Source organism: Caretta caretta, chromosome 21, assembly GCF_965140235.1.
Source record: "Caretta caretta isolate rCarCar2 chromosome 21, rCarCar1.hap1, whole genome shotgun sequence".
Lineage (NCBI taxonomy): Eukaryota > Metazoa > Chordata > Testudines > Cheloniidae > Caretta > Caretta caretta.
The window spans coordinates 14,683,294-14,709,271 of NC_134226.1; the positions used below are offsets into that span (position 1 = coordinate 14,683,294).

The window sequence follows — 25,978 nt, forward strand, 5'->3', positions numbered from 1 at the left end:
GGTGACTCGGGAGCGCGCGCTGAGAGGTGGGTGTGGGAGCCCGGCTCGGGAGCGCGCGGGGCTGGGCGTGTGGCGCGCGCGGCCCGGGCTCACTCACCCGTGTCCCTGCCGTGCGCGCGCTGCCGGGTGCGGAGAGGCCATGGGGGTGAGGCAGGAGAGCCCGAGGTGAGGCACGCGCGGGGCGGGGGGAGAGCGCGCGCTCCCCTCGGGGTCTGACAGGCGCCCAGCCGGGTCCGAGTCCGCCCTGCCCCCCTCATCCCTACACTGCCCCGCCCCCATCCCCCACCCCCCCGACAATGCCCCGATCCCCCCTCTCCGCACTGCCCCGCCCCCCTCTCCCACCCCCCGACACTGCCCCGCCCCCATCCCCCACCCCCCCGACACTGCCCCGATCCCCCCTCTCCGCACTGCCCCGCCCCCCTCTCCCACCCCCCGACACTGCCCTGATCCCCCCGTATCCCTTCCCCCCACTTCCCGCCCCCCACCTCCCTCCAGTCCACTGCCCTCACACCTCCCCTGCCCGCCTCCAGCCCCCCACCCCCTCCCGCCACTGACCTGCCCCACTAACTCTTCCCTTTACACCTCCCATTGTCCTGATCCAGCCCCCCACGCCCCTTCCTGCCCTGTCCCACTGACTCGCCTCCTCCTACCTCCTGTTACCCTTCCCCGCTGATTCTCTCCGTCCCGGTGTTATCCCACCCCTTCCAGAGCCCCTCACCCTTCCTGCTTACTTTACTGGTGCTTTTTCCTTTGGGATCGCCTTTCTAAAGCTTCACCACTGTCCAGCCCCTTTTAAAATCTTCCCTTCAGCCTGGCTCAGGTCAGACTTTGTGGTGGGTATCTCCAGGCTTCCTCCGTGTTTCTCTGGGCTTTCCACCCCGCCTCCTCCTTTTTAGTCACCTTAGCTTTACCTTTAACTTTTACCCTGACGATACAATACTCAAATGAACCCTTTTGACACATCTAATGACTCCACCCTCTCCGTTCTTTGTGCTTGTCTTAACAAAGTAATGTGTGCCTGCTTGCTTCAACACAATGTCTCAGGGATGGAAATACTTATCTCAGATACAGCTCATTTTCGTTCATCTCCTATCCCTTCCTGAGGGGGTCATGCTGTATCTTTCATTTAACTCCTGTATTCCTGGATGTCATCCTTACCTCAGAATTTTCCTTCTTTCACAGCTGCTGTTGGGATTTCTGTTTACTCTGCAATACAGTCCATCTAAGCAACTATTTTAACTCCACCTCATCCATGCCTTGACAGCCTCTCATCTTTATTATTACAAAATCCCTTTTCCATAGCCTCAAAGTCCTAGATCTCTCTACTTAATCATGTGCAGAATGTTCCTGCACACCACACACATTGGAAGAAACAAAACCACATCACACCTGTCTTCAAAGGAGTTTTCAGGTTTTTAAGCTCTTCATTGACTTTCTCCAGCCTATTGATTCCCCCCACCTCATCTCTGCCCCCTTCACCCCACTGCTTTACCCCTGCAGTTGTGGGAGTTCTCTCCTCTCCAGTTCTGCCTTTTTTCAGATTTCATTTAAAAGCATCTTTACTAGTCCTTGCCTAGTCCTGATAATTACCTATAATTACACTTGATAAATAATGCAAGAGGGAGAGAGAAATTAAGTGCTTTAATATATTCTATCCAACAGAAGGCTAAAAAAAACTCCTTAAGAAAATGGAAATAAAGAGCCAGAGACTGAGATAAGTATTTTTAAATAGTTAAATACATCAGGAATAAAGACGCCTACATTTGTGACTATCTAGACCAGTTGGCAATATAGTGCCCATCTTTAAAAAAGGGAAGAAGGAGAATCCTGGGAACTACAGGCCAGTCAGCCTCACCTCAGTCTCTGGAAAAATCATGGATCAGGTCCTCAAGGAATCAATTTTGAAGCACTTTGAGGAGAGGAAAGTGATCAGGAACAGTCAACATGGATTCACCAAGGGCAAGTCATGCCTGACTAATCTAATTGCCTTCTATGACGAGATAACTGGCTCTGTGGATGAGGGGAAAGCAGTGGACATGTTGTTCCTTGACTTTAGCAAAGCTTTTGACACGGTCTCCCACAGTATTCTTGCCAGCAAGTTAAAGAAGTATGGGCTGGATGAATGGACTATAAGGTGGATAGAAAGTTGGCTAGATTGTCGGGCTCAACGAGTAGTGATCAATGGCTCCATGTCTAGTTGGCAGCTGGGATCAAGTGGAGTGCCCCAAGGGTCGGTCCTGGGGCCGGTTTTGTTCAATATCTTCATAAATGATCTAGAGGATGGTGTGGATTGCACCCTCAGCAAGTTTGCAGATGACACTAAACTGGGAGGAGAGGTAGATACGCTGGAGGATAGGGATAGGATACAGAGGGACCTAGACAAATTAGAGAATTGGGCCAAAAGAAATCTGATGAGGTTCAGCAAGGACTAGGGCAGAGTCCTGCACTTAGGACTGAAGAATCCCATGCACCGCTACAGACTAGGGACCGAATGGCTAGGCAGCAGTTCTGCAGAAAAGGACCTAGGGGTTACAGTGGACGAGAAGCTGGTATGAGTCAACAGTGTGCCCTTGTTACCAAGAAGGCCAATGGCATTTTGGGCTGTATAAGTAGGGGCATTGCCAGCAGATCGAGGGACGTGATTGTTCCCCTTTATTCGACATTGGTGAGGCCTCATCTGGAGTACTGTGTCCAGTTTTGGCCCCCACACTACAAGAAGGATGTGGAAAAATTGGAAAATGTCCAGCGGAGGGCAACAAAAATGGATAGGGGACTGGAACACATGAGTTATGAGGAGAGGCTGAGGGAACTGGGATTGTTTAGTCTGCGGAAGAGAAGAATGAGGGGGGATTTGATAGCTGCTTTCAACTACCTGAAAGAGGGTTCCAAAGAGGGTGGATCTCGACTGTTCTCAGTGGTAGCAGTTGACAGAACAAGGAGTAATGGTCTCAAGTTGCAGTTGGGGAGGCTTAAGTTGGATATTAGGAAAAACTTTTTCACTAGGAGAGTGGTGAAACACTGGAATGTGTTACCTAGGGAGGTGGTGGAATCTCCTTCCTTAGAAGTTTTTAAGGTCAGGCTTGACAAAGCCCTGGCTGGGATGATTTAGTTGGGGCTTAGGGCTTTGAGCAGGGGGTTGGACTAGGTGACCTCCTGAGGTACCTTCCAACCCTGATAGTCTATGATTCTATGATTATGACGTAGCAAGGGTGTTAAAGTATTTGTTTACATAATTCTTTACATAGAAGGTAATAGGACATCTTCATAGAGTAAATTGTTAATAATCATTTATACAATACCATAAATGTACACCGCACTTTACAGATAAAGTGAAGACACACTTCCTTCTCTGTTTACACTGTGCAGGGCCTACCTATACACGAGCATCTGCCCACGTAGCTCCAATTGCACAATACGGTCCTTAATTAGACAATTTAAAAAAAAAGAGGCAGGACACAGGGCAGCTGTCTAGGTGAGGGGCCATGGGAGAGAAGAAGAATTTTTAGAAGTGAGTTTTAAAGAGAAATTTGAAAGAGTTATGAAGGAGTGCTTGGTGGACAAAATATGCAAGGCTTTTCTAAGCACAGGAAGTTGCTACTGTGAATTAATTTTGTACACAGAATCCTGGCTTTGGATGTTCACAAAAGCACAATTATATGGACTGTCACCTGTATGCTTTCATGTACATCCTTGCCATTCTTCAGACAGTCTGACCTTGTGCTACATCTTAATATTACAGTGACCTTATGCATAGATTAAATAAATACATTAGTCAAACTGATGTTGCACAGTTAAGCATGCAAAGTCAGGAAATTCCAAAGTTGAAGCTGTGAGTATTGCATTGTGATATAGTTGATTACATCATCATGTTTCTCAAATACTATAATACATCATATCATCTTTTCTATGCCTTTAGCTAGATCTACAGAATTTTGTATGTTTGTCACTTCTTGTATATGTCTACTGATTTAGTTGCTTTAATAGTCCAGTATACAATAACTAACTTTTTTATGGTTTCAGAGTAGCAGCCATGTTAGTCTGTATCCGTAAAAAGAAAAGGAGGACTTGTGGCACCTTAGAGACTAACAAATTTATTAGAGCATAAGCTTTTGTGAGCTACAGCTCACTTCATCTCTTTGGACCCTTACATCTACTAGGCTTAACCAGTTTCTGTGTTCTTTGTTTCTCAAATGTAAGACTGGCCTTGTGGTTAAAGCACAAGACCATGATTTTGTAGAACTGGGCTCTAGTCTTAGCTTCCTGGTTGGAGCCAGTAGCAAACGACATGAAGTGTAGCTCACGAAAGCTTATACTCTAATAAATTTGTTAGTCTCTAAGGTGCCACAAGTACTCCTTTTCTTTTTAACTTTTTTATGACAAATTCTCTGCTCGCTAAAGTTGGTAACTAAATTAAAGTACCTTACATTTAACAGGATTCTTTTCCTTTGGAGACAGTTACATTTCTTAACAGGAGTTCAGTATTGTATCTCACAAGCTGTTTCTCAGACAGAGTTGTATAGTCTTATTTCTGACTTATCTTTTATGTGGATTTGTACATTAGTATTTTTGGTATGCTCAAACTATCTTAATAAAGCTCAAATTTTACTTATGACATTCTTCAGTTTCTCATAAGAACCTGTGTGTAGAGTTTATGCTTATTTGCCACTGGTTTGAAAGTTATGACTATATTTCTAACCAAGCAGGTACAACACTTAAACATATTGAGTTGTGACTTTTAAGCCAAAGACTTTTAAAAATAGTGAATCTTGGGTTCTTTTTGTTTATGGTATTTGAGTCTTTAAAGCTCTTGTTTTCAAGTTTTTTTTCCACAAAGGCAGAAAATTACTTTAATTTTAAAAAATGAAAGCTGAGATTCTAGTATAGTGACATGGCTTTTGGGGGAGGGGCTTTAAGAAAATCCTCAGTAAAATCAGAACAGTTGGCAGTGTTGAATTAGTGGTGAAATTGTATAGCTTGTGTGATGTAGGAGGTCAGACTGGATGTAATGGTCACTTCTGGCCTTAAAATCTATAAGCCTAAAACCCTTATTTGACATCTTACTGTCCTGTTATATTGACACTTTTCTTTATGTGTTCTGATAACACTTCCAATTAGGTCTGTCAAAGGTTTAAAATAATTAATTGGGAGATTAAAAAATAATCACAATTAATCACAGTTTTAATCGCACTGTTAATAATAGAATACCATTTATTTAAATATTTTTGGATGTTTTCTGCATTTTCAAATATATTGATTTCAGTTACAAATCAGAATACAAAGTAAAGCTCACTTGATATTATTATTTTTTAGTACAAATATTCGCACTGTAAAAAGATAAACAAAAGAAATAGTATTTTTCAGTTCACCTCTTACAAGTACTGTGGTGCAATCTCTTAATCGTGAAAAGAAAAGGAGTACTTGTGGCACCTTAGAGACTAACCAATTTATTTGAGCATGAGCTTTCGTGAGCTACAGCTCACTTCATCAGATGCATACCGTGGAAACTGCAGCAGACTTTATATATACACAGAGAATATGAAACAATACCTCCTCCCACCCCACTGTCCTGCTGGTAATAGCTTATCTAAAGTGATCAACAGGTGGGCCATTTCCAGCACAAATCCAGGTTTTCTCACCCTCCACCCCCCCACACAAATTCACTCTCCTGCTGGTGCTAGCCCATCCAAAGTGACAACTCTTTACATAATCAAGTCGGGCTATTTCCTGCACAAATCCAGGTTTTCTCACATCCCCCCCACCCCCATACACACACAAACTCACTCTCCTGCTGGTAATAGCTCATTGTGTGTGTATGGGGGTGGGGGGGATGTGAGAAAACCTGGATTTGTGCAGGAAATAGCCCGACTTGATTATGTAAAGAGTTGTCACTTTGGATGGGCTAGCACCAGCAGGAGAGTGAATTTGTGTGGGGGGGTGGAGGGTGAGAAAACCTGGATTTGTGCTGGAAATGGCCCACCTGTTGATCACTTTAGATAAGCTATTACCAGCAGGACAGTGGGGTGGGAGGAGGTATTGTTTCATATTCTCTGTGTATATATAAAGTCTGCTGCAGTTTCCACGGTATGCATCTGATGAAGTGAGCTGTAGCTCACGAAAGCTCATGCTCAAATAAATTGGTTAGTCTCTAAGGTGCCACAAGTACTCCTTTTCTTTTTGCGAATACAGACTAACACGGCTGTTACTCTGAAATTAATCGTGAAAGTTGAACTTACAAATGTAGAATTGTTTTTACCTGTTTTGGGATTTTTTAGCCTAACCTAACTGTCCAGAGGACATGTTTCCATGCTGATGACAGGTTCTGCTCAATAATGATCCAAAGCAGTGCAGACCGACGCACGTTCATTTTCATCATCTGAGGCAGATGCCACTAACAGAAGGTTGATTTTCTTTTTTGGTGGTTCGGGTTCTGTAGTTTCTGCGTCGGAGTGTTGCTCTTTTAAGACTCTGACAGCAATCCTGTAATGGAAGTTCATGAAAGTGCTAGTGTTATTTTATTAATAGCTTGAAAATGAAATATTAAATGCCAGAAAGTTAGTACATGGGCAATTCAGATTCCCACCCTACCTTAATTCTGCCTCTGCATCCCCATCCATCTTCCACTTCCATGCTAGAGACTGTCATGCATCATAGCAAAATACATCTGCCTTTTTGTTGTATGATGTAACCCACACCCGCTCTTCAGGTTTTAGCAAGTACAAAGTAGGTTTCTGTCTCATGTCAAGAGAGTTCCAGAGCCTGATTAATGGCAGCTGGTTACGCTTAGAATCTACACCCCATACTTGAAGACGTCCCCAAATTTATCAGCAAGTGGTGGACAGAGGATTGGTGCTGGTGTAGCATGTAAGACCCAGACTGAGGGGGCAAAGGAGCAAGAGTACTTAAATTAGTGACCAACCTCAGGGAAGTAGCTGAGGGAGGGATACCTGGCAGCCATGTGCTGTCAAGCATGGCCTCCACACAAATCCTACACCCGTCCATGGGGAAAGGTCAGAATAAAGACATCACTGAGGGAAATGGGATACTCTGGGATTTCAGGGCAGTATGCAAAGAGTGGGTAAGATGAAGGTATATGTCTGGCCTGTCTCATAGGGGTTGGATCAATTCATATCAGAAGGGTAATCTGGATAGAATAAATTCTCCAGCCCTCTGGAACATGGAGGAGGTTGTCAGCTCTGGACCATATTTTTTCTTCTCTTCATATCCTTCTTCTGTTCCTGCTCTTTCTCCTGCCTTTATGCTTGCCCTTTGGACTCTTTGCCTGCCACCCCCTGTTCTCCTTCCTCCTACTACTCCACTTCCTGTCAGTCTATTATCTGTCAGAGTTCACAGCTGAGGCAGGAGCAGATGCAGGCTGGAATTGGGGTGGGCTAGCTGGGAAACTGCCACAGGTACACACTAGAGCAGGAGCCGCAGTAAGGGCAGTGTTCCCAGATAAGTAGTAACATTGAGCAGACTAGAGAGGCTGCTTCCCAGGAGCCTATGTACCTTCCTTGAGATCACCTGGTGGGATCTTGCCTGTGGGTTGGCTGAACGCTGTAGGTAACTGATGACTCATTACACTCAAGCAGGCTCAGAGAACACAGGGATGAGACCTCCCACTTTATCTCCCAATTCCTCACTCTGACACCCATCTCTCCCTCTCTGACTCGCTTCTGCTCTTTTCTTGGAATCTAGTTTCTTCTCTCACTTCCCCATCCACTGGCTGGAGAGGAGGACCCTCCTCATCACTTTCAGATTCTCTCTTCCCGTACCTCCCCTTCCTATCTGTCTAGTCTCTCTCTCCCCCTCCATGGGATCCTCCATCACTCTGGCTCCCTCAGTCTCTGTTCCTGTACTTTGATGACTGGCTCTCTCTATTCCTGTCCCTGCAACTGACCACCCTCATTCTGGTTAGTTTGAATGTTGTATTTCCAGTCCAGCTGTGGACTAACTCTGCACTGCCTTATTCATCATCTGGCCCTGCTCTTTTCTGAGGGTTCTGTCTTTGACCTCTCTCTGATCACCACTCTCTCTACATTGCTCACTTCTCCTCGTCTTCTTTGTCCTATCCCTTGCTCTGTTCACAGTCGCCAATCTTTCATCTCTTTGGATCCTTACATCCACTAAGCTTAACCAGTTTCTGTGACCTTTGTTTCTCAAATGTAAGACTGGCCTTGTGGTTAAAGCACAAGACCGTGATTTTGTAGAACTGGGCTCTATTCTTAGTTTCCAGGTTGGAGCCAGTAGCAAACTATTTCCCCCCCAGCGGCAAGGAAGGAGTTACGGTTCCTTCCCTGTGCTCTTGTGGGGGTGACACAGCTACACATTGTGCCTGTACATCTTGCTCTGTATGAAGGGTAACCTCGCTCTGAGGCTCCGATGTTCAAAACCGGATAGGTGTATAAACGCAGCATGAGGTACTTAACTAACTCGGTGTGTAAGTGGAACTTCCTCTCCAGCTGGATTAGGTGGTGGTTGTCTCTGAGGGTCCTGGATGGCAGCAGCCAGTTCTTGCTAAAAGAAATCTATGCACATATTTACTGATTTAAGTGTGAGGTTGTAAAGTGTCTGGAGAGCTTCAGATAGAAGGTGCTCAATAAGTGCAAGACTTACTAATATTTCTGTATCGTCAGGTCACTTTGTAAATATGCCCAATTTGTTGTTAATGGCAGTTGTAGAACCTTTCGTTTCCTCTGTTGGTAAAACTGTCACTGAGGCATATTCTGTACTCACTGCACTCACTATTCTCCCTGATCCCTGGAGCTTAACCTTGAAGAGGTTTTATGCACAAAAAGAGTCGAAGAGAAAGAATCACAACATAGTGGCTCTCCTGACACAGCTGTGGAAGCAGACACATGTGGAAGCAGACAAAATGACATCAGTGAGTTTCTTCTCTAGTTTTCTTCTGTGAGTTGCAGAATGAAAGTTTCCAAAAGAAGTTTCTGCTTTTCACTTTAAAGTTACTTCTGGGTTGTAAGGGCAGTGACTTCCTGTAAGCGTCGTGTTGTGCTTTCAGTGGCACTGACTAAATCCAATTTGTCTTCTCTTACTGTGGCTGTTTATAACAGGATGTGCATGGAGACTGCATGTTAACACAGTTGCCACTTTGGCTTCAAGAAGAGAAAACCACTGAGACAAAACCAAAGATTTTTTGCCTATTCGATTCTTCACAGCGTTTGGATTTGTGAAACAGTGCTGCAATGTGGTGGTTTCAGCAAGGCCTCTGTTTCTTGCCTTCGGCTTTGGTTGTTTGGTCAGCCGCTTCTTTCATATTTTCATACATTACCGCAATCCTTCTACGTCACATTGACCCTTTGGTGCCCTACATCAGGTCAGTAAAACTCTTAACTGTTGCACTGTTAACAATACCACAGTATTCATGCCAGAACTGGCCTTTCTTTTTTGCACAAGTGTTTCCCCTAACCTTTTAAAAATTGTAGTTTAAAATGTATAGTTTTGGGATTAGCAGTTCTAACATTAAACTAAGAAGATATTTAAAACAAAAACATCAATACTTGTCTTGGTAATTTAATTTAGTTTAATTTTTTGAACAAACACAAACATTTACATTTTAAAGTTTTCATGGCTTATGTTAATGTCATCACAATATCACTGGGTATTTTAGTGATCGCTAGAGATGTTGGGTAATTGGAGGCACAGAGTCATAGAATAAATATCTGAATCCAGAGTTCTTGTTCTATGACGCCAGTTCTCAGCCTCTTCTGTGTTTGGACTCACCCAGACACACCCTCCTTTCTAGCCATACGAGAAGGGCCGGATGGTTACAACCTTCTCCCCTCCCTTGCAATCTTGAGATTGGGAACCCGTGTTCCTTGACAATATGGCTTTTTCATTTGAAACGTAGGCTTTTTCCTCTTTGGTTTTAACATGTTTTTTAACTTAAATCAGTTGCTGGTGCAGGGTCATAGACAACCGTGAGTAATTCTTAGTTCTGCTAACCAAGCACAGTCACAGAATTTAACATCTCTCTGGAAGTACTAAGGGCCTGCATGTGCCTCTGCTACTGTCCTCCTTCAGATGGCTGGACCTACCATCATCTTCCCTCTCTAATTTCTCCTCCATTTGGTGGAAGGACTGGCAGCCTTCACAAATTGGTCCATTGGCTATTGAGCTGCTAGAGATGAGCTGTAACTGCCCATATCAGAAAAGGTATCATGTTTTGTGCAAATTACAAAAAATTCTATCTTTCCAGCACAAAACCTAGGGACAATTAGCTTTCTGTGAGTTCCAGAATGTATATTTAGATCTAATCTCTCATATTCCTTAGTTTAGTGCCCTTCTGTGTCATGTGGTTTACTCTCACTTAGGCCAGGATTTCAGTGTTACCTTCTGATTCAGGCTTTTTTTAAAAAAAACAAAACACAATTTTTAGCTGCTGTTTTATAACGTTGTTAGTCATATAAAAGGAGATTCACCCCATGCAGAAAGCCAGCCCCAGGGCTATTTGCCACTTAATTCCTTCTTGGGTCCTCAGAATAGGGTTTAAAGGGATTTAAACAGTTCCTAGGCCTTATGCTGGCCTTTGCACTGGGGCTTTACAGGTTAAATTAGCAGTGAGAACTTTTCACTCATTGTTTAATCTCTTTAAAATTCTCCTTTCTAACATTTCTTCTTACTTATGTGGGTATGGCAGTTTCACCCTTAGGGTTTGAGACACCAGCCTGCCTGCGGGCTTAATGCTCAATCTTTCCCTTTGTTATGATTAATGCTGCTGCCTTTTTGATCTCCTGATAGATTTACTCAGAGTTCCACCGTGGTGCAGTGGAGATACAGAAATATCAGGCAAGATTTTCCTGAGATTTTGAGAGCCAAATTTGAGCACTTTAAAGAAGCCCTTTTTTCAGAAAGTGCTGAGCATCCATTTTAGAAAGTGAGGCCCCATTAAAGTATTTCAAGTTGGACACCCAAAAATGGAGGCTCCCAACCTATTAGTCATTTCTGAATATCTTGACCCTCATTTATCAGGGTAAAAATTTAACTCTGCAAGTCTGCCTTGTTTATAGTGAATCAGGCAGATGTTTGGTTGTGTGCAGTGAATAACATATGGGACCACATGTTGAACACTTAAAGATAAAAAATAATGAACAGCTCCCGCATTTACTGTATACAGTCCAGCCTGCACACTAAATGATGCAAGTGTCCTTTGAAAAATGAGTGATTATGTAATTAAAATCTGTATTGTAATCTATATGTCCAGTTGGAACCTTAACTTTGGCCTTTCCAGACTTCAGAGTGCTTCATTTTACAGCCTTAACTGTCTTTTAACTTTTGATGTAGAATTAACATAAACAAAGAGGATAGCTATGTTGGTTTGTACATATTGTTCCTGTTCTAAAACCATTGTGCCCATAACAAAAAGGCAGTCATGTTGGCTTCTGCAGCCCTAGAAATCAGCACAGTAAATTGCTTAAATAGTGTACAACAAAATAGGTGAAACTGCTTTGAATGGTTCATGACCCTGTTTCTCCTTTCCTTTCCTCCTCTTATAAAGATGCATTTCTGTGGTGGGAATTTACAGTACATGACTGAGAACCGTATTTCTTATACTGTTTTTCTTACAGTGACACAGGGACAATACCTCCTGAAAGATGCTTATTTGGGATTATGTTAAATATTTCCACTTTCTTAGGTAAGTAGTTAAAATGACCTCTAGCACATTGTAAACACTTCTGGAATACAAATTATTAAACAGGAGCGTTAAGTTACTTATTTATAAGTAATGCCTTACTTATAGTTTCATTATTACTAAATTACCCATAATTCCGAGACAAAAGCTACATTAAGAGAGTGAGGCTGAGAGTACAGATCAGTTATTTAGGGTGAAATGCATTACAGGACTGTTGTAATTATCCCCAAACCAAGCATTTATTAGTGCAGGAAACTCTAAGGTGCCACAAGTACTCCTTTTCTTTGGATACAGGCTAACACGGCTGCTACTCTGAAACCTGTCATAGCTAAGGTTAAGCTTAAAAGAAATCAAGACATGTTAAGGTATGAAAATGCACATTTATGACATGTCCATAACCTTAACTGTGCCCAGTAGTGACATCATCGGGGAAGTGGACTCTCATATGTCTTTAAAAATCAGTTTAATCTAATCTGGGATCACAAACACTACATGCCTTTATCAGAAGGTATTTGCATTGCATTTCTGTCACTTCACTTCATTTCCTGGCTTGAGTTCCTCACTTTGCTCTCTTAGGGCTTGTCTTCACTAGTCGCTAAATCAGCATTGCTGTGATCGATGCAGCAGCTTCGATTTACTGGGTCTGGTGAAGACATGATAAGTCGATGGCAGAGCGCTCTCCTGTTGATTTCAGTACTCCACCTCCTCGAGAGGTGGAAGCTATATCAACAGGAGAGCATCTCCCATCAACATAGTGCAGCGTAGACACCGCTGTAAGTCGATCTAAGCTACGTCGACTTAAGTTAAATGATTTACGTAACTTAACTAGCGTAATTTAGATTGACTTCCTTCATTAGTGTAGACCACACCTTAATGTAGTTTTTGCCTTTTAAATAACAATGACCTCTGTCTCTCATATCACCTTACAGTAGACAAGAATAGTTTCCTTGTTTACGTAAGCCTCACTGCATTTGGATTGTTTGTTCACAGGTATTGCCACTGTGTATGTTCGCTATAAACAAGTGTATGCTCTGAGTCCAGGAGAACTCAAGATCGCCAGATTAAATAAGGCTGGCTTTACACTCGGAATGATAAGCTGCTTTGGACTTTGCATTATTGCCAACTTCCAGGTTTGTGTTCTGTCTGCAGTTTTCTGGATGTTATAGTGGAAGGACAATTCAGTATTTTGGACCAGATTTCAGAGGTGATGAGCCCCCACTGACTTAAGTTATAGCTCTGGGTGCTCACCACCTCTGAAAAACAGGTCCCTTATGTATGTTTTCTTTCAAAACAAGACATTTTTGGACGAATTACAAGCCCTAGTAACCTCTGTCCTTCTCCTGTCTCTCAACTGTCTATTTTTCTCTACAACATTATCTTCCTTTTCAGAGTTTTCCCTCTCTCAAACTGATAACCTTTTAAATATTCACACCACAAGCAAGAAACGCCATATGCAAAGCTTCTGGGTGTCACTGTCTGATGGCAACAGTCATGCATTTGGCAGCCATGTCGTGCACGTCTGCGTCTCAGTTGGAGTCTCTTGCATCCAGCAGATCTGCCAAAAGGATGCTGGCATTTGTCTGCAGTTATGCAGCTTTTTGGCAGCTGCAGTGCCTGCTGAGCAAGGATCCAGGTGCCTCCTTCCCCTGCTGGATTAGGGCCAGGAATGAGAAGCCAGGAGGTGGCGAGAGCATGTGGTGGGAGCAGAAACACAAGATGAGGAGCTTGATACTGGCCTCAGGCTCCAGCCTCCTCTCTTCCCCCAAATCCAGTTGTACCACATGTTCTATAGCACATAGCCCCTGTCCACTGGGAGCCCCAGCACCCACTGTCCCCAGCCGCCCCCAGGGGCTTTAGCACTTCCTATCCTTCCACAGGCCCAGCACTTCTTGACATCCCAGCAAGCACCCATCTAGCTACTCCTTCTTCCCTGTGCCCACTCACCTACCATGGCTAGAGATGCCAGGTTTTATTCAGCTCCATGTCCTAACCGCACCAATGATCAAGGGATGATGTGTTTGGCTAAGCCTAAATTTAGGGTTATGTGCAAGTTAGTTAATTAAATACTACACATAAAATGGCACATGGTACAAACCAGAACTTGGCAGCTATGCTTATTAGCGTATTTGACTACCAGTGCTGGCAAGGAGGATCCCACAGAAAAAGGAAGGAGCCAAAAAAAGAAATTCGATTCCACTAACTACAGAAGATAAATCAAGAGGGGGCAGAAAGAGGAGTAAGATCAAAGGGTGAGCAAAAGGATTCCAGAGGGGGACACCAAGCAGAGAACCCCAGATAGTGGTCGATGTAGAAACTGTTGAGGGTGTCAGTGGATGCTGCCTCGTAGAACTCTGCCCAGATGGGTACATGTGAGAGGCCAAAGGTTCGTCTGCAAGGAAAAATTAACAGGTATAGCAAGAGCAGAATAATTGAATACTTATTGTGCTATAGCTACGCAGGTCAATTTTCCTGTGCAGACGAGCCCAAAGAAAATTTCTCTGTTGATCTCTACACTGTCAATACAGAAAAACATATTTGACCACGGGATGGCAGTATAGCAGCGCACAATTTAAATTCTGATTTCTACAGTACAGGTGCAGAGTCAGCCTTGGGAATTTATTGGCGTTTGATTAAATACGTGGCCAGATTTCGTAAGGGCCTGGATGATTTCATTATCATTAATCTCATCTGCGGTTATGTCGCTGAAATAAGGGGAACCCAGTCTCAGGGTTTAGGGCATAAGATGATCTGCGGAGCGAGGAGGAATCGATCATGCACAGTCAGTCAGGTGCATTTTTTTCCCTACCTTCCTTCTCAGCACCAGGAACTGGTCACTGTCCAAAGACAAAACACTTGTCTGAATGCCTCCACAATCTGATTTTCTATGGGAAACCCTGTGTTTCTTTGATAATAGTCGAGTCGATTCCATCTTTTACAGTTTGTTACTGTTACATTTTGAAGTATGTATTCTACTTAAGGTGTGATTCCGTTCTACCTCTAAAATAAGTAGAAGTGACCCTTTCTTATTCAAAGGAGCCACTGCTGGTTTTAATGCCAAGCTTTTATTGTTCTTAACCCCTGTTAGAATTGAAGAGCGGACATACCTAAGAGGGAGTAAGGTGAAATTTATCCGTTTACTTTATTACTGGTGGTGATGGACAAGTGACTCCAGCTGGTTTGAGTGTGCAGAACTGGCAGTCAGGAAGGACTCATACACTGAGCCAATTTCATCTAAAGTGATTGAGACACAAACCGAGAACCCCATGAGTCCATTTTTACAGAGTCACTTTTCAGAGTAGAACCAGAACCACTAGGTTTTAGCCTGTATTGTGTGATCCTGTTGTGTTCATAAACTTAGATGTTAGGATAGAAGGGGTTAATAGGCCGTCTAATCCCTGATCCCTGCCCTCATCTGCGTAATCACAGGGCTTCCTTTATCCAGCTTCAGTGTTGTATCCCCGTTTTCTCTGAATACATCTTGTGACAGGACCTTGATGATTTCTTGTCATTAAACTACAGGCCTCCTTGGACAAGTAGCATACAGCCAGATTTTCAAGAGTGGTTACTGACTACAGGCGACTTGACAGTTGTGTGTGTCCAACTTGACACACTTTGTGCATCATTTACAAAAGTGCTGAGCACCTGCAGTGCCTAGTGGCTTGAAGTGGAGCTGCAAGTGCTGTGCGACTCAAAGTCAGGCCCCAAGCCTCTCAAGTTGGGAACCCAAAAATCAGTGGCCTTTTTGAAAAGGTCAGCTTTGAATTCTGTGCCTTGGCTTTCTCATCTGTAAAATGGAAATGTGAATACTTACCCACAAAGGACATGTAAGGGTCAGTTTTTTCATAAAAAAAAATAGTTTGATCCTCAGATGGAAGACTCTGTGTACGTGCAGGTTACTGGTACTATTCTCATCATGATATTATTCCATTGTCTGATGGGCCTATTCTCATTTTACTTGCTTCAAACCTCCTGAATAATTCCTCCACTTCCTTTTTGCTAGTACTGTTCAGTTATTTACAGACCAGTCTCATTAAGGCTGTATTCACACAGCCATCCTAGGAGTCAGTTTGTCATCTTTTCATTATTAAATGAGAATCTGTGACTTGACACTGAGTTTTTTGTGTCCGAATGATGGGAAGTGATGACAGATGAACTAGTTTAATTGAGAACACTGAGTGTTGCCTAGTCTAATAATGGGCTGTTTAGGAGGGTTAAGCTTAACAACAACACTATTATAAGAAGTATGTGGCCAATGAAAGCTGAGTAAAAGCTTTTATTCTTCCATGGTGATGAGCCCCCCCACCCCTAGGTAACTAAAAACAAGGGTTGTTTTAAAAAACAAAAGAAGTTCATGCTGTTATGCTCAAGTCCATGAACTGTTAACATAGCTCTAGTTATTGCACTAACTAACTAAAAGGTATCGCAACAAACTAAAAGCCCTGCTGTTCTGGCCAGTTTATTAAAATCTCTGCTCTTGAGTAAAGTGTCACAGGAACTTTAAGGACCGCAAGTGGCCAAGACCTTAGTTTTATGTTTCATCTGAAAGACTGGCCCTCCGGCAGCCAATTGCTCCATGACAACATGTACTGACAGAGAGTTGGCAGCTGCTGAATTACTGCTAACCCACATGTGGATTTCCTTTGAAGGTCTCCCATCGAAGTACTGACTCTGTCCCAGCACTGCTTAACTTGAGATGTGAGGAGATCACAGTTAGAGGTGATGGCAGCTGCAGGCAAAGCTTTTACAGAAATAAATTGTCTGAGCTTTGATAGAGTGAAGCTATCAGCACTGCAATAAGCTAAATTGTGTTCTGTATATTTTATGTACATATTATATTTTATTTATATCTGTCTTTCCATCTAGAAATATACTCTGTTTTATATGCACGTAGTTGGAGCCTGTCTAACGTTTGGAATAGGAGCCATTTACGTACTGGTTCAGACTATTCTTTCCTACATGATGCAGCCAAAAATTTTTTGGATCCGAGTGATCGTGTTACTCTGGTGTGGATCAAGCATAGCAAGCAGTATCCTTTGTTGTGAAATACAAGTAATACTAGTAGTACAAGCTAGATCATAAAATAGAGTAAGTTTGTGAAAAATGTGCAAAGAAACGTGTAGGGTCTTTTGTCGTCTTTCATTTAGAGTATGGAAGTGTGCTCTAGGTTAAGATACATCTTAAATCCATTTCAAAATGTAAACTAGTACAGAATGCACAAGATCACAGGACAAAAAATAGGAACTGATCACAGAACTAAAAATTAGCAGTAGCTTAGGTACAAGTAATCATGACTTGATCACTTGTTATGTGCAAATATATAATACTGGTTTGGACTCTATATACATTTGGTGTTTTTAAAAGGGCCAGTTTCACAAAGCTGAAAATAAGTATGAGCCAAACCAGTTGACAAAGGATTTAAACCAAAAAATAATGGGTAATTGGGAACTATTTAAGAACATTTTACTAGATACCCAAAGAGCCACACTAAAGAAAAGGCCACACTGGTTTAAAAAAAACAAAAACCACTAGCCAATCTAGTATAGATGGGAAGTGAAAGTAGCTATTTAAAATAACTCTCATCCACCCACAAAATGGAAGAAAGGGCAAGTTGATAGCTTCTGAATTATATTAATACCATGAATTGTAGAAAATTGGTAAGGGAAGCAAAAGGAGTAATCTATGGCCAGCAGCGTTAATCACCTTATTATCCTTAAGTATAGGATTCCTTTTGTTCCTAACAATGGTATTGGTCCATTACTAGCTGGACATGGTTGACCTGTCAAAAAGAAACTGAAAAGGTAAAAGTGTTCAATAAATATTTCTGTTCTGTATTTGTGGAAAAGTCAGGTGATATAAATATATCATATGGTGATGAAATACTCTCCATTCCAATTGTGATTAAGGAGGATGTTAGAGAGCAATTACTAAAGCTAGACATTTTAAAAATTATCTGGTGTGGTTAACTTGCACCCAAGAGTTTTAAAGGAGCTGAAGTTGATGTAATGTACCTTGACTTGACAGGGTAGTGCACTACATTTTGATAAGAAACTACAAGAGTCCAAAATCAACATGGCTCACATTAAACAGATTAAAAACTGGCTGGCAGGTCTCAAAATGTAATTATAAATGGGGAATCATCATTGAGCAGGTGTGTATCAACTGGCGTCCTCCAGGGTTTCGTTCAGAGCCCCACACTATTTAATATTTTTAGTTAATGACTTGGAAGAACACAAAATTACTGATAAAGTTTGCAGATGAAGATTGGGGAGAGTGGTAAATAATGAAGAGGACAGGTTGCGGATATAGAGCGATCTGGACTGCTTTGTAAAGTGATTGCAAGTAGATAGCTTGTGTTAACAGAACTCCATAGAAAGTCATACATCTAGACCCCAGAAGGTAGCCATACAGCATCAGGGCCCCTACAGCATGGGAAGCAGTGACTGAAAGACACCTGGACAATCAGCTGAACATGAGTTCTTAGTGCAGTGTTGTAGCCAAAAAGGCTCATGAGATCTTTGGATGTATAAATGAGAATATTGAGTAGGGAGGTTTTATTACTTCTGTAAATGGTCTTGCAACCACTACTGCAATACTGTGTCCCCTGTTGGTGTCCACAGTTCAAGAAGGATGTTGATTAATTGGAGAGGGTTCAGAAGAGAGCGAAGAAAAAGATGAAAGGATTGCAAACAGTGTTTTCAGCGCTAGGCTCAAGGAGCTCAAACTGTTTAGCTTAACAAAGGGTGACTTGATTATAGTTTAAATAATTGCATGGGGAAGAACAAACTGATAAGAGGGCTCTTCAGTCGAAGAGACAAAAATATAACAAGATCCAGTGGCTGGAAATTGAAGCTGGACAAATTCAGACTAGAAGTAAGGAACAAGTTAACAACAAGGGCAGTTAGCCATTGGAACAACTTACTAAGGATTGTGCTGGATTCTTCATCACTGGAAGTTTTTAAATCAAGTTTTGATGTTTTTCTAAAAGATCTGTGCTAGTTCAAACAGCAATTAGTTCAAGAAGTCCTATAGTCTGTGTTATACATGAAGTCAGACTTGATCACAATTGTCCTTTCTGGTCTTAGAATCCATAAATCTACCCCTTCCCACTTGTGCCGTGCTGTCATCCAAACAGCAGCCATGTGATTCCCCACCACCACAACTTCCACTGATTCACTGTTCCCACCCCATTAATTATTTTTTTAAGGACTGAAGGAATTCATTGACTAAGAATCTCAGTTATCGGTGGGGAGATCAGACCCATCTCCAGAGGCAGCGCAGACCCGGAGCTTCCTGCAGCCAGAGGAGGTACCTGGAGGTGCATCTGATCTCTGCCCAAGAGCAGCCGTGCAGGGGAAGAGCAAGTCCTGTCCTTCCCCAGCTCAGTAGGGAGTCAGACTTTGGGCTTTTGTTTCCACGGCTCCCACCAGGGCTCAGGGTGCCCATTTTTCCAAGGGGCCCGCAAATTGGCTGGGGCCCCTGGGCACGGGTCCATGCATTAATCTGCCACTGGCCTGGACTAACAACTAGGAGCCCCTGGCTGAGGCATTCCCAGCGGATAGGGGAGATCACACTCACCGCCACCTCCGGGAGCTTCTTCCAGCTACCGTAAGCTCAATGGCTGCTGCCTTCAGAGCCCAGCACAGAAGTGAGGATGGCAATCCCGTGACTCCCCACACCAGCTTTGCAACTGCCCCATGACCCCCTTTTGGGTCAGGACCCCCACAGTTACACCACCATGAATTTCAGATGTAAACATCTGAAAAAGTGAAATTGACTAATTTTCAAATCCTATGGCTGTGAAATTGGCCAGAATGGACCATGAATTTGGTAGGGCCCTAGTTATGGGGTAAGAAACTACACTTTTGTTGCAAAGAGTAACTTTCTGTTTCACCTCAAGGTTACTGTTCATTATGGTAAACACGTCTTATCTTGGCATTTCAGAGCCCAAGGTCCCATCCATTTATGTAGATACCTGGCCGCAGGGTGAAACTTAGTCTAGACCTTAACTGGAACATTCTTTCCAAATTTGCCATTTAGCATCTTGCATCTTCCTTACCTTGTTTCTCTAGTGTTTGTTTCTTCGGTCCTTTTGTACAGTGGCCTGTATGGAACTGACCTAGTACAGAAGCTGCACTGGAACCCACAGGAGAAAGTAAGTCTGATTTTGAGAGCGGGGAGGAAAAGGAAGGACAATTCCATAAAGGACGGTGTGTCCATTTAGCATTGGAGAAAGTGTTCCATGTATGAAGGCTAATGCAGACTTTCTAACTGATAGGAATGCCCAGGCTGCTGGATTGCCTGGATCACAATGGTGAGGGGATGGAAGTTTGCTTATCCTTGGAGAATAAGAGGGGCCGAAGGGGAGAACACAAGAGCTGCTGCTACTTTCTTGTGTGTTTCTCACTAACTCTTAAGTTTTATTCAGAAACCATGTTAATTCATAGGTGTAAGGGGACAAAGTAAAGATTGATCATTTAACAAACTGTTTCCAAATTTCCTGTATTTGCTTTCCTGTGCTTAATTTCTCACTGTTGCATCTACAGTTTTCCTTTAAATCAAAGTGTACATCTCTCCCATGCTTTCGATGACCTTCAGTTGCAAATATAGACAAATGCATGAACAACTGAGAATTACCATAAAACATTTTCAGTAGATGGAACAAATGAACTTTTGCTGTTTGAGCAAACATGAGATGGCTTGCCCAGTTGCTACTCAGTACAAGTAAGGGTTGCAGAATCAAGCCCTAAATTAGACTAGAAACCTTGAGAAGTGTTAATGAATGAAGGACGTTGTGAGGATTACTACAGTGAAAAGAACTTAAAGAAGTTATTAGGTACAGGCTCTGTAACCACTGGTAAAAGTACAGGTTTAATGACTAGCAGCTGCTGTGCTGTACATGACCTGCTTTGTCTTCGCTCACCACAAAGTTATGATCAGAATTGTCAGCCAACAAGATTCTTTACGGTCACATTTTAACATGGTAGCATTTTGCATTGAAGATGAAGCCTGTGTGTTCATTGCTGTTTGGTGGGTTACTGAAGTGGGTATGAGAGATTAATAGGAAAAATCAGGGTGGGGGCAGGGATAGCTCAGTGGTTTGAGCATTGGCCTGCTAAACCCAAGGTTATGAGTTCAATCCTTGAGGGGGCCATTTAGGGATCTGGGGCAAACTTTGGGGATTGGTCCTGCTTTGAGCAGGGGGTTGGACTAGATGACCTCCTGAGGTCCCTTCCAACCCTGATATTCTATGATTCTATGAATGGAGAAAGAGGGAAGAGCAGGGGACAAAAGAGGGAAGAAGAGAGGAAAGTGGGCAAGTCAAAGCTACATGTGATGTAGCTATACTTTGTTAGTTGACCTTTAGAGGCCATTATGTAGTAAAGCAACAATCTAGCCCCCAATATACATTAGAAGCAATGTGTACAAGGTACATGAGTTCCAAAAAATAGTGAGTTAGGAGTTGTCATCCATCTGCACATGACGCTTTAGAAGCGTGAGCAACAAGGGTGATGTCGTGGTGGGAGTCTGCTATAGACCACCGGACCAGGGGGATGAGGTGGACGAGGCTTTCTTCCGGCAACTCACAGAAGCTACTAGATCGCACGCCCTCGTTCTCATGGGCGACTTCAGTCATCCTGATATCTGCTGGGAGAGCAATACAGCGGTGCACAGACAATCCAGGAAGATTTTGGAAACTGTAGGGGACAATTTCTTGGTGCAAGTGCTGGAGGAACCAACTAGGGGCGGAGCTGTTCTTGACCTGCTACTCACAAACCGGGAAGAATTATTAGGGGAAGCAAAAGTGGATGGGAACCTGGGAGGCAGTGACCATGAGATGGTTGAGTTCAGGATCCTGACACAAGTAAGAAAGGAAAGCAGCAGAATACGGACCCTGGACTTCAGAAAAGCAGACTTTGACTCCCTCAGGGAACTGATGGGCAAGATCCCCTGGGAGAATAACATGAGGGGGAAAGGAGTCCAGGAGAGCTGGCTGTATTTTAAAGAATCCTTATTGAGGTTACAGGGAGAAACCATCCCGATGTGTAGAAAGAATAGTAAATATGGCTAAGCGACCAGCTTGGCTTAACAGTGAAATCCTTGCTGATCTTAAACACAAAAAAGAGGCTTACAAGAAGTGGAAGATTGGACAAATGACCAGGGATGAGTATATAAATATTGCTCGGGCATGTAGGAATGAAATCAGGAAGGCTAAATCACACCTGGAGTTGCAGCTAGCGAGGGATGTTAAGAGTAACAAGAAGGGTTTCTTCAGGTATGTTGGCAATAAGAAGAAAGCCAAGGAAAGTGTGGGCCCCTTACTGAATGAGGGAGGCAACCTAGTGACAGAGGATGTGGAAAAAGCTAATGTACTCAATGCTTTTTTTGCCTCTGTCTTCACGAACAAGGTCAGCTCCCAGACTACTGCACTGGGCAGCACAGCACGGGGAGGAGGTGGCCAGCCCTCTGTGAAGGAAGAAGTGGTTCGGGACTATTTAGAAAAACTGGACGTGCACAAGTCCATGGGGCCGGATGCATTGCATCCGAGAGTGCTAAAGGAATTGGCGGATGTGATTGCAGAGCCATTGGCCATTATCTTTGAAAAATCATGGCGATCCAGGGAAGTCCTGGAATACTGGAAAAAGGCTAGTGTAGTGCCCATCTTTAAAAAAGGGAAGGAGGAGGATCCTGGGAACTACAGGCCGGTCAGCTTCACCTCAGTCCCCAGAAAAATCATGGAGCATGTCCTCAAGGAATCAATTCTGAAGCACTTAGACAAGAGGAAAGTGATCGGCAACAGTGAGCATGGATTCACCAAGGCAAAGTCATGCCTGACTAATCTAATTGCCTTCTATGATTAGATAACTGGTTCTGTGGATGAAGGGAAAGCAGTGGACATGTTATTCCTCGACTTTAGCAAAGCTTTTGACACGGTCTCCCACAGTATTCTTGTCAGCAAGTTAAAGAAGTATGGGCTGGATGGATGCACTACAAGGTGGGTAGAAAGTTGGCTAGATTGTCGGGATCAACGAGTAGTGATCAATGGCTCCATGTCTAGTTGGCAGCCGGTATCAAGTGGAGTGCCCCAAGGGTCAGTCCATGGGGCCGGTTTTGTTCAATATCTTCATTAATGATCTGGAGGATGGTGTGGATTGCATCCTCAGCAAGTTTGCAGATGACACTAAACTGGGAGGAGTGGTAGATATGCTGGAGGGTAGGGATAGGATACAGAGGGCCCTAGAAAAATTGGAGGATTGGGCCAAAAGAAATCTGATGAGGTTCAACAAGGACAAGTGCAGAGTCTTGCACTTAGGACGGAAAAATCCAATGCACCGCTACAGACTAGGGACCGAATGGCTAGGCAGCAGTTCTGCAGAGGAGGACCTAGGGGTGACAGTGGACGAGAAGCTGGATATGAGTCAACAGTGTGCCCTTGTTGCCAAGAAGGCCAATGGCATTTTGGGCTGTATATGTAGGGGCATTGCCAGCAGATCGAGGGACGTGATCATTCCCCTCTATTCGACACTGGTGAGGCCTCATCTGGAGTACTGCGGCCAGTTTTGGGCCCCACACAACAAGAAGGATGTGCAAAAATTGGAGAGGGTCCAGTGAAGGGCAACAAAAATGATTAGAGATCTGGAACACATGACTTATGAGGAGAGGCTGAGGGAACTGGGATTGTTTAGTCTACGGAAGCGAAGAATGAGGGGGGATTTGATAGCTGCTTTTAACTACCTGAAAGATGGATCCAAAGAGGATGGATCTTGACTATTCTCAGTGATAGCAGATGACAGGACAAGGAATAATGGTCTCAAGTTGCAGTTGGGAAGATTTAGGTTGGATATTAGGAAAAACTTTTTCACTAGGAGGGTGGTGAAACACCACAATGCGTTACCTAGGGAGGTGGTGGAATCCCCTTCCTTAAAAGTTTTTAAGGTCAGGCTTGACAAAGCCCTGGCTGGGATGACTTAGTTGGGATTGGTTCTGCTCTGGGCAGGGGGTTGGACTAGATGGCCTCCTGAGGTCCCTTCCAACTCTGTTTTTCTATGATTCTATGATCTCTGCACCCCTTAGGGGAAAGAATACTTCACCCTTTCCTCCCAGACACCAGGTAAATTCAGCTTATTTCATTCTATTATGAAAGAGTTTGAAAGGCAGAAATATAAACCTTCTACTACTGGAGACTGAAAAAGCAGTCTCACTACATAGATGTATTTTCTCTTCAATACAGGGCTACATAGTTCACATCATCAGCACAATCTCAGAATGGTCTCTGGCTTTCTCCTTCCTCAGCTTTTTCCTCACCTACATCCGTGATTTTCAGGTAAGGCGCAGTTCGTGTCCAATGCTTTGTATAGCCTGAGACTCATGAAATAAACTTAACATCCTTCATCAAATATCAGAGCTGGTAAACTCAGCCCCACCAGCCTAGTTACAACAATACACCTTTCTTTTGATTGTCTTGGGATCCTACCCTGAAAGAGCAGCAAGGTAAACATGGTCCCATCTTACTCAATAGATTTTCTTTGTGCTGTGTCCCTAAGGTATATCTACTGAGGGACCAGAATTAGCTTTCACTACTTTCATACCCTATATGTGCTGCAGAACTATCATAGCTCAGGAAATAACATGGAAAATAGCACAAGAGAGGAATGTTTCAGAAAATTCTTGGTTACTGAAAACAGGGGATTAGAATGAAAACTCTTTTGCGACCTATCTCTAGCAACCTCTGTCTGCACCTGCAGTCACCTATAGATCAGCCGATTATCTCCCTCCTGAGCTGTGAAAACTTTCACACCCTGAACAGCCGTGAGAGAAGTTTGGACAATACCATATTATTTCCTCATGGGTCTCTCAGGGCTATTTGAGTTACTAATATTTCGCTTTCTTAGCAGGCAAGTAGTTTTTGGAGTGATACGCATTTCAGGGTGCTTGGACTTGGCTGTAGAAGCTACTCTGGGGAAAGAGCAGAGTAAGTAGTGAAGCTCTGCTAACTTATGTTATTTTTTTTCTCTCTCATTTTTTTTCTATTACAGAAAATTTCCTTGCGTGCGGATGTCAGTTTAAGTGGACACAACGTTTGCAATACGCCCAATAGCTTTGTGGCTGATGAACACACACTGTTGATTGGAGGACGTTTATAACTAAGTGGGAGAGAAAACACTTTCTCAGCTTTTATATCTCAGGAATTTAGAAAGTAGCAATAATACTAACAATTTATATAAGCGTTTGTATCAAAAATTCCATCCAATTAAAGAGGAGACTAAATTCAATCACTTTGACACATAAAGGGTTTTGCTGTTAACCCACATAGCAATGCAAAGGTGATTAATAATCAGTATTATCAATAACCTGTAATACATTTCTGCACTTATACATTTTATAGAATGAAGAATAAAATGGACATTGGAAAGTTGTGAGTGTCTCTGTTGATTCGGTCCATGCGTTCTGCACGCACAGCAAGGCCTTGGACAAGATTCCAAGCTGTTTCCACTCCGGGCCTGATACAACTCCCATAAAAGTCAGTTGCAATGAATGGGAAGATGTACTGAATGAGGATTAGCTACATAGATGGGCATAGGTGGAGAGGAGTTATACCTTAAACAGGTCCTAGCCTTGATCATTTTGACAAATGCATATGCACAAGGGGCCAAATTAAAGGTTGTACAGCCTTAATTCTGGCATTTCATACCTTTTGAGAGCTTGACTTTGCAACCTTAATATTCTTACATAGTTTTGTAGGTAGTTTCCCAGATTTTAAAAAAGCAAATGGGGTGTGGGGGACGGAACCACATTCCACCATGTGACATATTGACACTAATATGGCTCATTAGCAGGCTTGGAACCTTTAGATCAACTGCACAGATCTCTGCAGAGCTAATGAAGTGAAGTAGAAGAATAGCAGGTTATCTTCTGTGGACTGCACTAGAGGGGGATGAGACATTTAGCCACTAGTCTCAGGTATTTGCTGACTGGAGGAATGATGGGATGGAGGAATCTTGGATTGCATTCCAGGCTCTGGAGGGGAGTATCTGCTCTACTGAGCAGAGACCCTTTTGCCAGTTCCTCCAAGCTTGACCCCTCTGCCTTGTCCCCTCCAACCTGTCTGTTCCCCACACCTGGCTCTTCAGCGCCATTCACTTTGCCTACCCAGCCCCAGTCTCCTCACCCAACAAGTCGCAGTCTCCCTCCAGCTCAGTTCCCATCTCCAACTCCCAGTTTCTCTCCTCTTCTTTCACCCCCGGCTCACCCAGGTTTTGTCGCAGTCTGCTCTTTCCCCCAGTCAGCTCCTGTTCCCATGCATTCAAATCTTCCACCTTTCCTCTTCCATGC

The 25,978-nt window shown here is 43.3% G+C and overlaps 2 protein-coding genes across 4 annotated transcripts in view; one reads left to right on the forward strand and one right to left on the reverse strand.

Annotated features, from left to right (window-relative positions):
* Nucleotides 1-859, reverse strand: part of CEPT1 (choline/ethanolamine phosphotransferase 1) — a 41,429-nt gene extending 40,570 nt beyond the window's left edge. The window contains exon 1 of one of the 2 annotated variants that reach the window (XM_048826284.2): nucleotides 732-859. The gene's annotated coding sequence lies outside the window, so the exon portion shown is untranslated. Of the gene's footprint in view, nucleotides 1-97; nucleotides 116-731 lie in introns of those variants that run through there. The other variant, XM_075121976.1, reaches the window with a different exon arrangement.
* On the forward strand, nucleotides 6-25,062 carry DRAM2 (DNA damage regulated autophagy modulator 2). Of its 2 annotated transcripts, none has more exons than XM_048826290.2 (8): nucleotides 6-26; nucleotides 9,069-9,331; nucleotides 11,583-11,650; nucleotides 12,638-12,777; nucleotides 16,511-16,673; nucleotides 19,717-19,799; nucleotides 23,877-23,969; nucleotides 24,682-25,062. In XM_048826290.2, exons 2-8 carry the CDS (start codon nucleotides 9,201-9,203, stop codon nucleotides 24,787-24,789), a joined length of 786 nt encoding a protein of 261 aa, XP_048682247.2. In that variant the 5' UTR covers nucleotides 6-26; nucleotides 9,069-9,200; the 3' UTR covers nucleotides 24,790-25,062. The 2 variants fall into 2 exon arrangements, with proteins under 2 accessions (XP_048682247.2, XP_048682245.2); XM_048826288.2 differs by lacking the exon at nucleotides 6-26 and adding an exon at nucleotides 33-165.
* The last annotated feature ends 916 nt before the right edge of the window (nucleotides 25,063-25,978 follow it).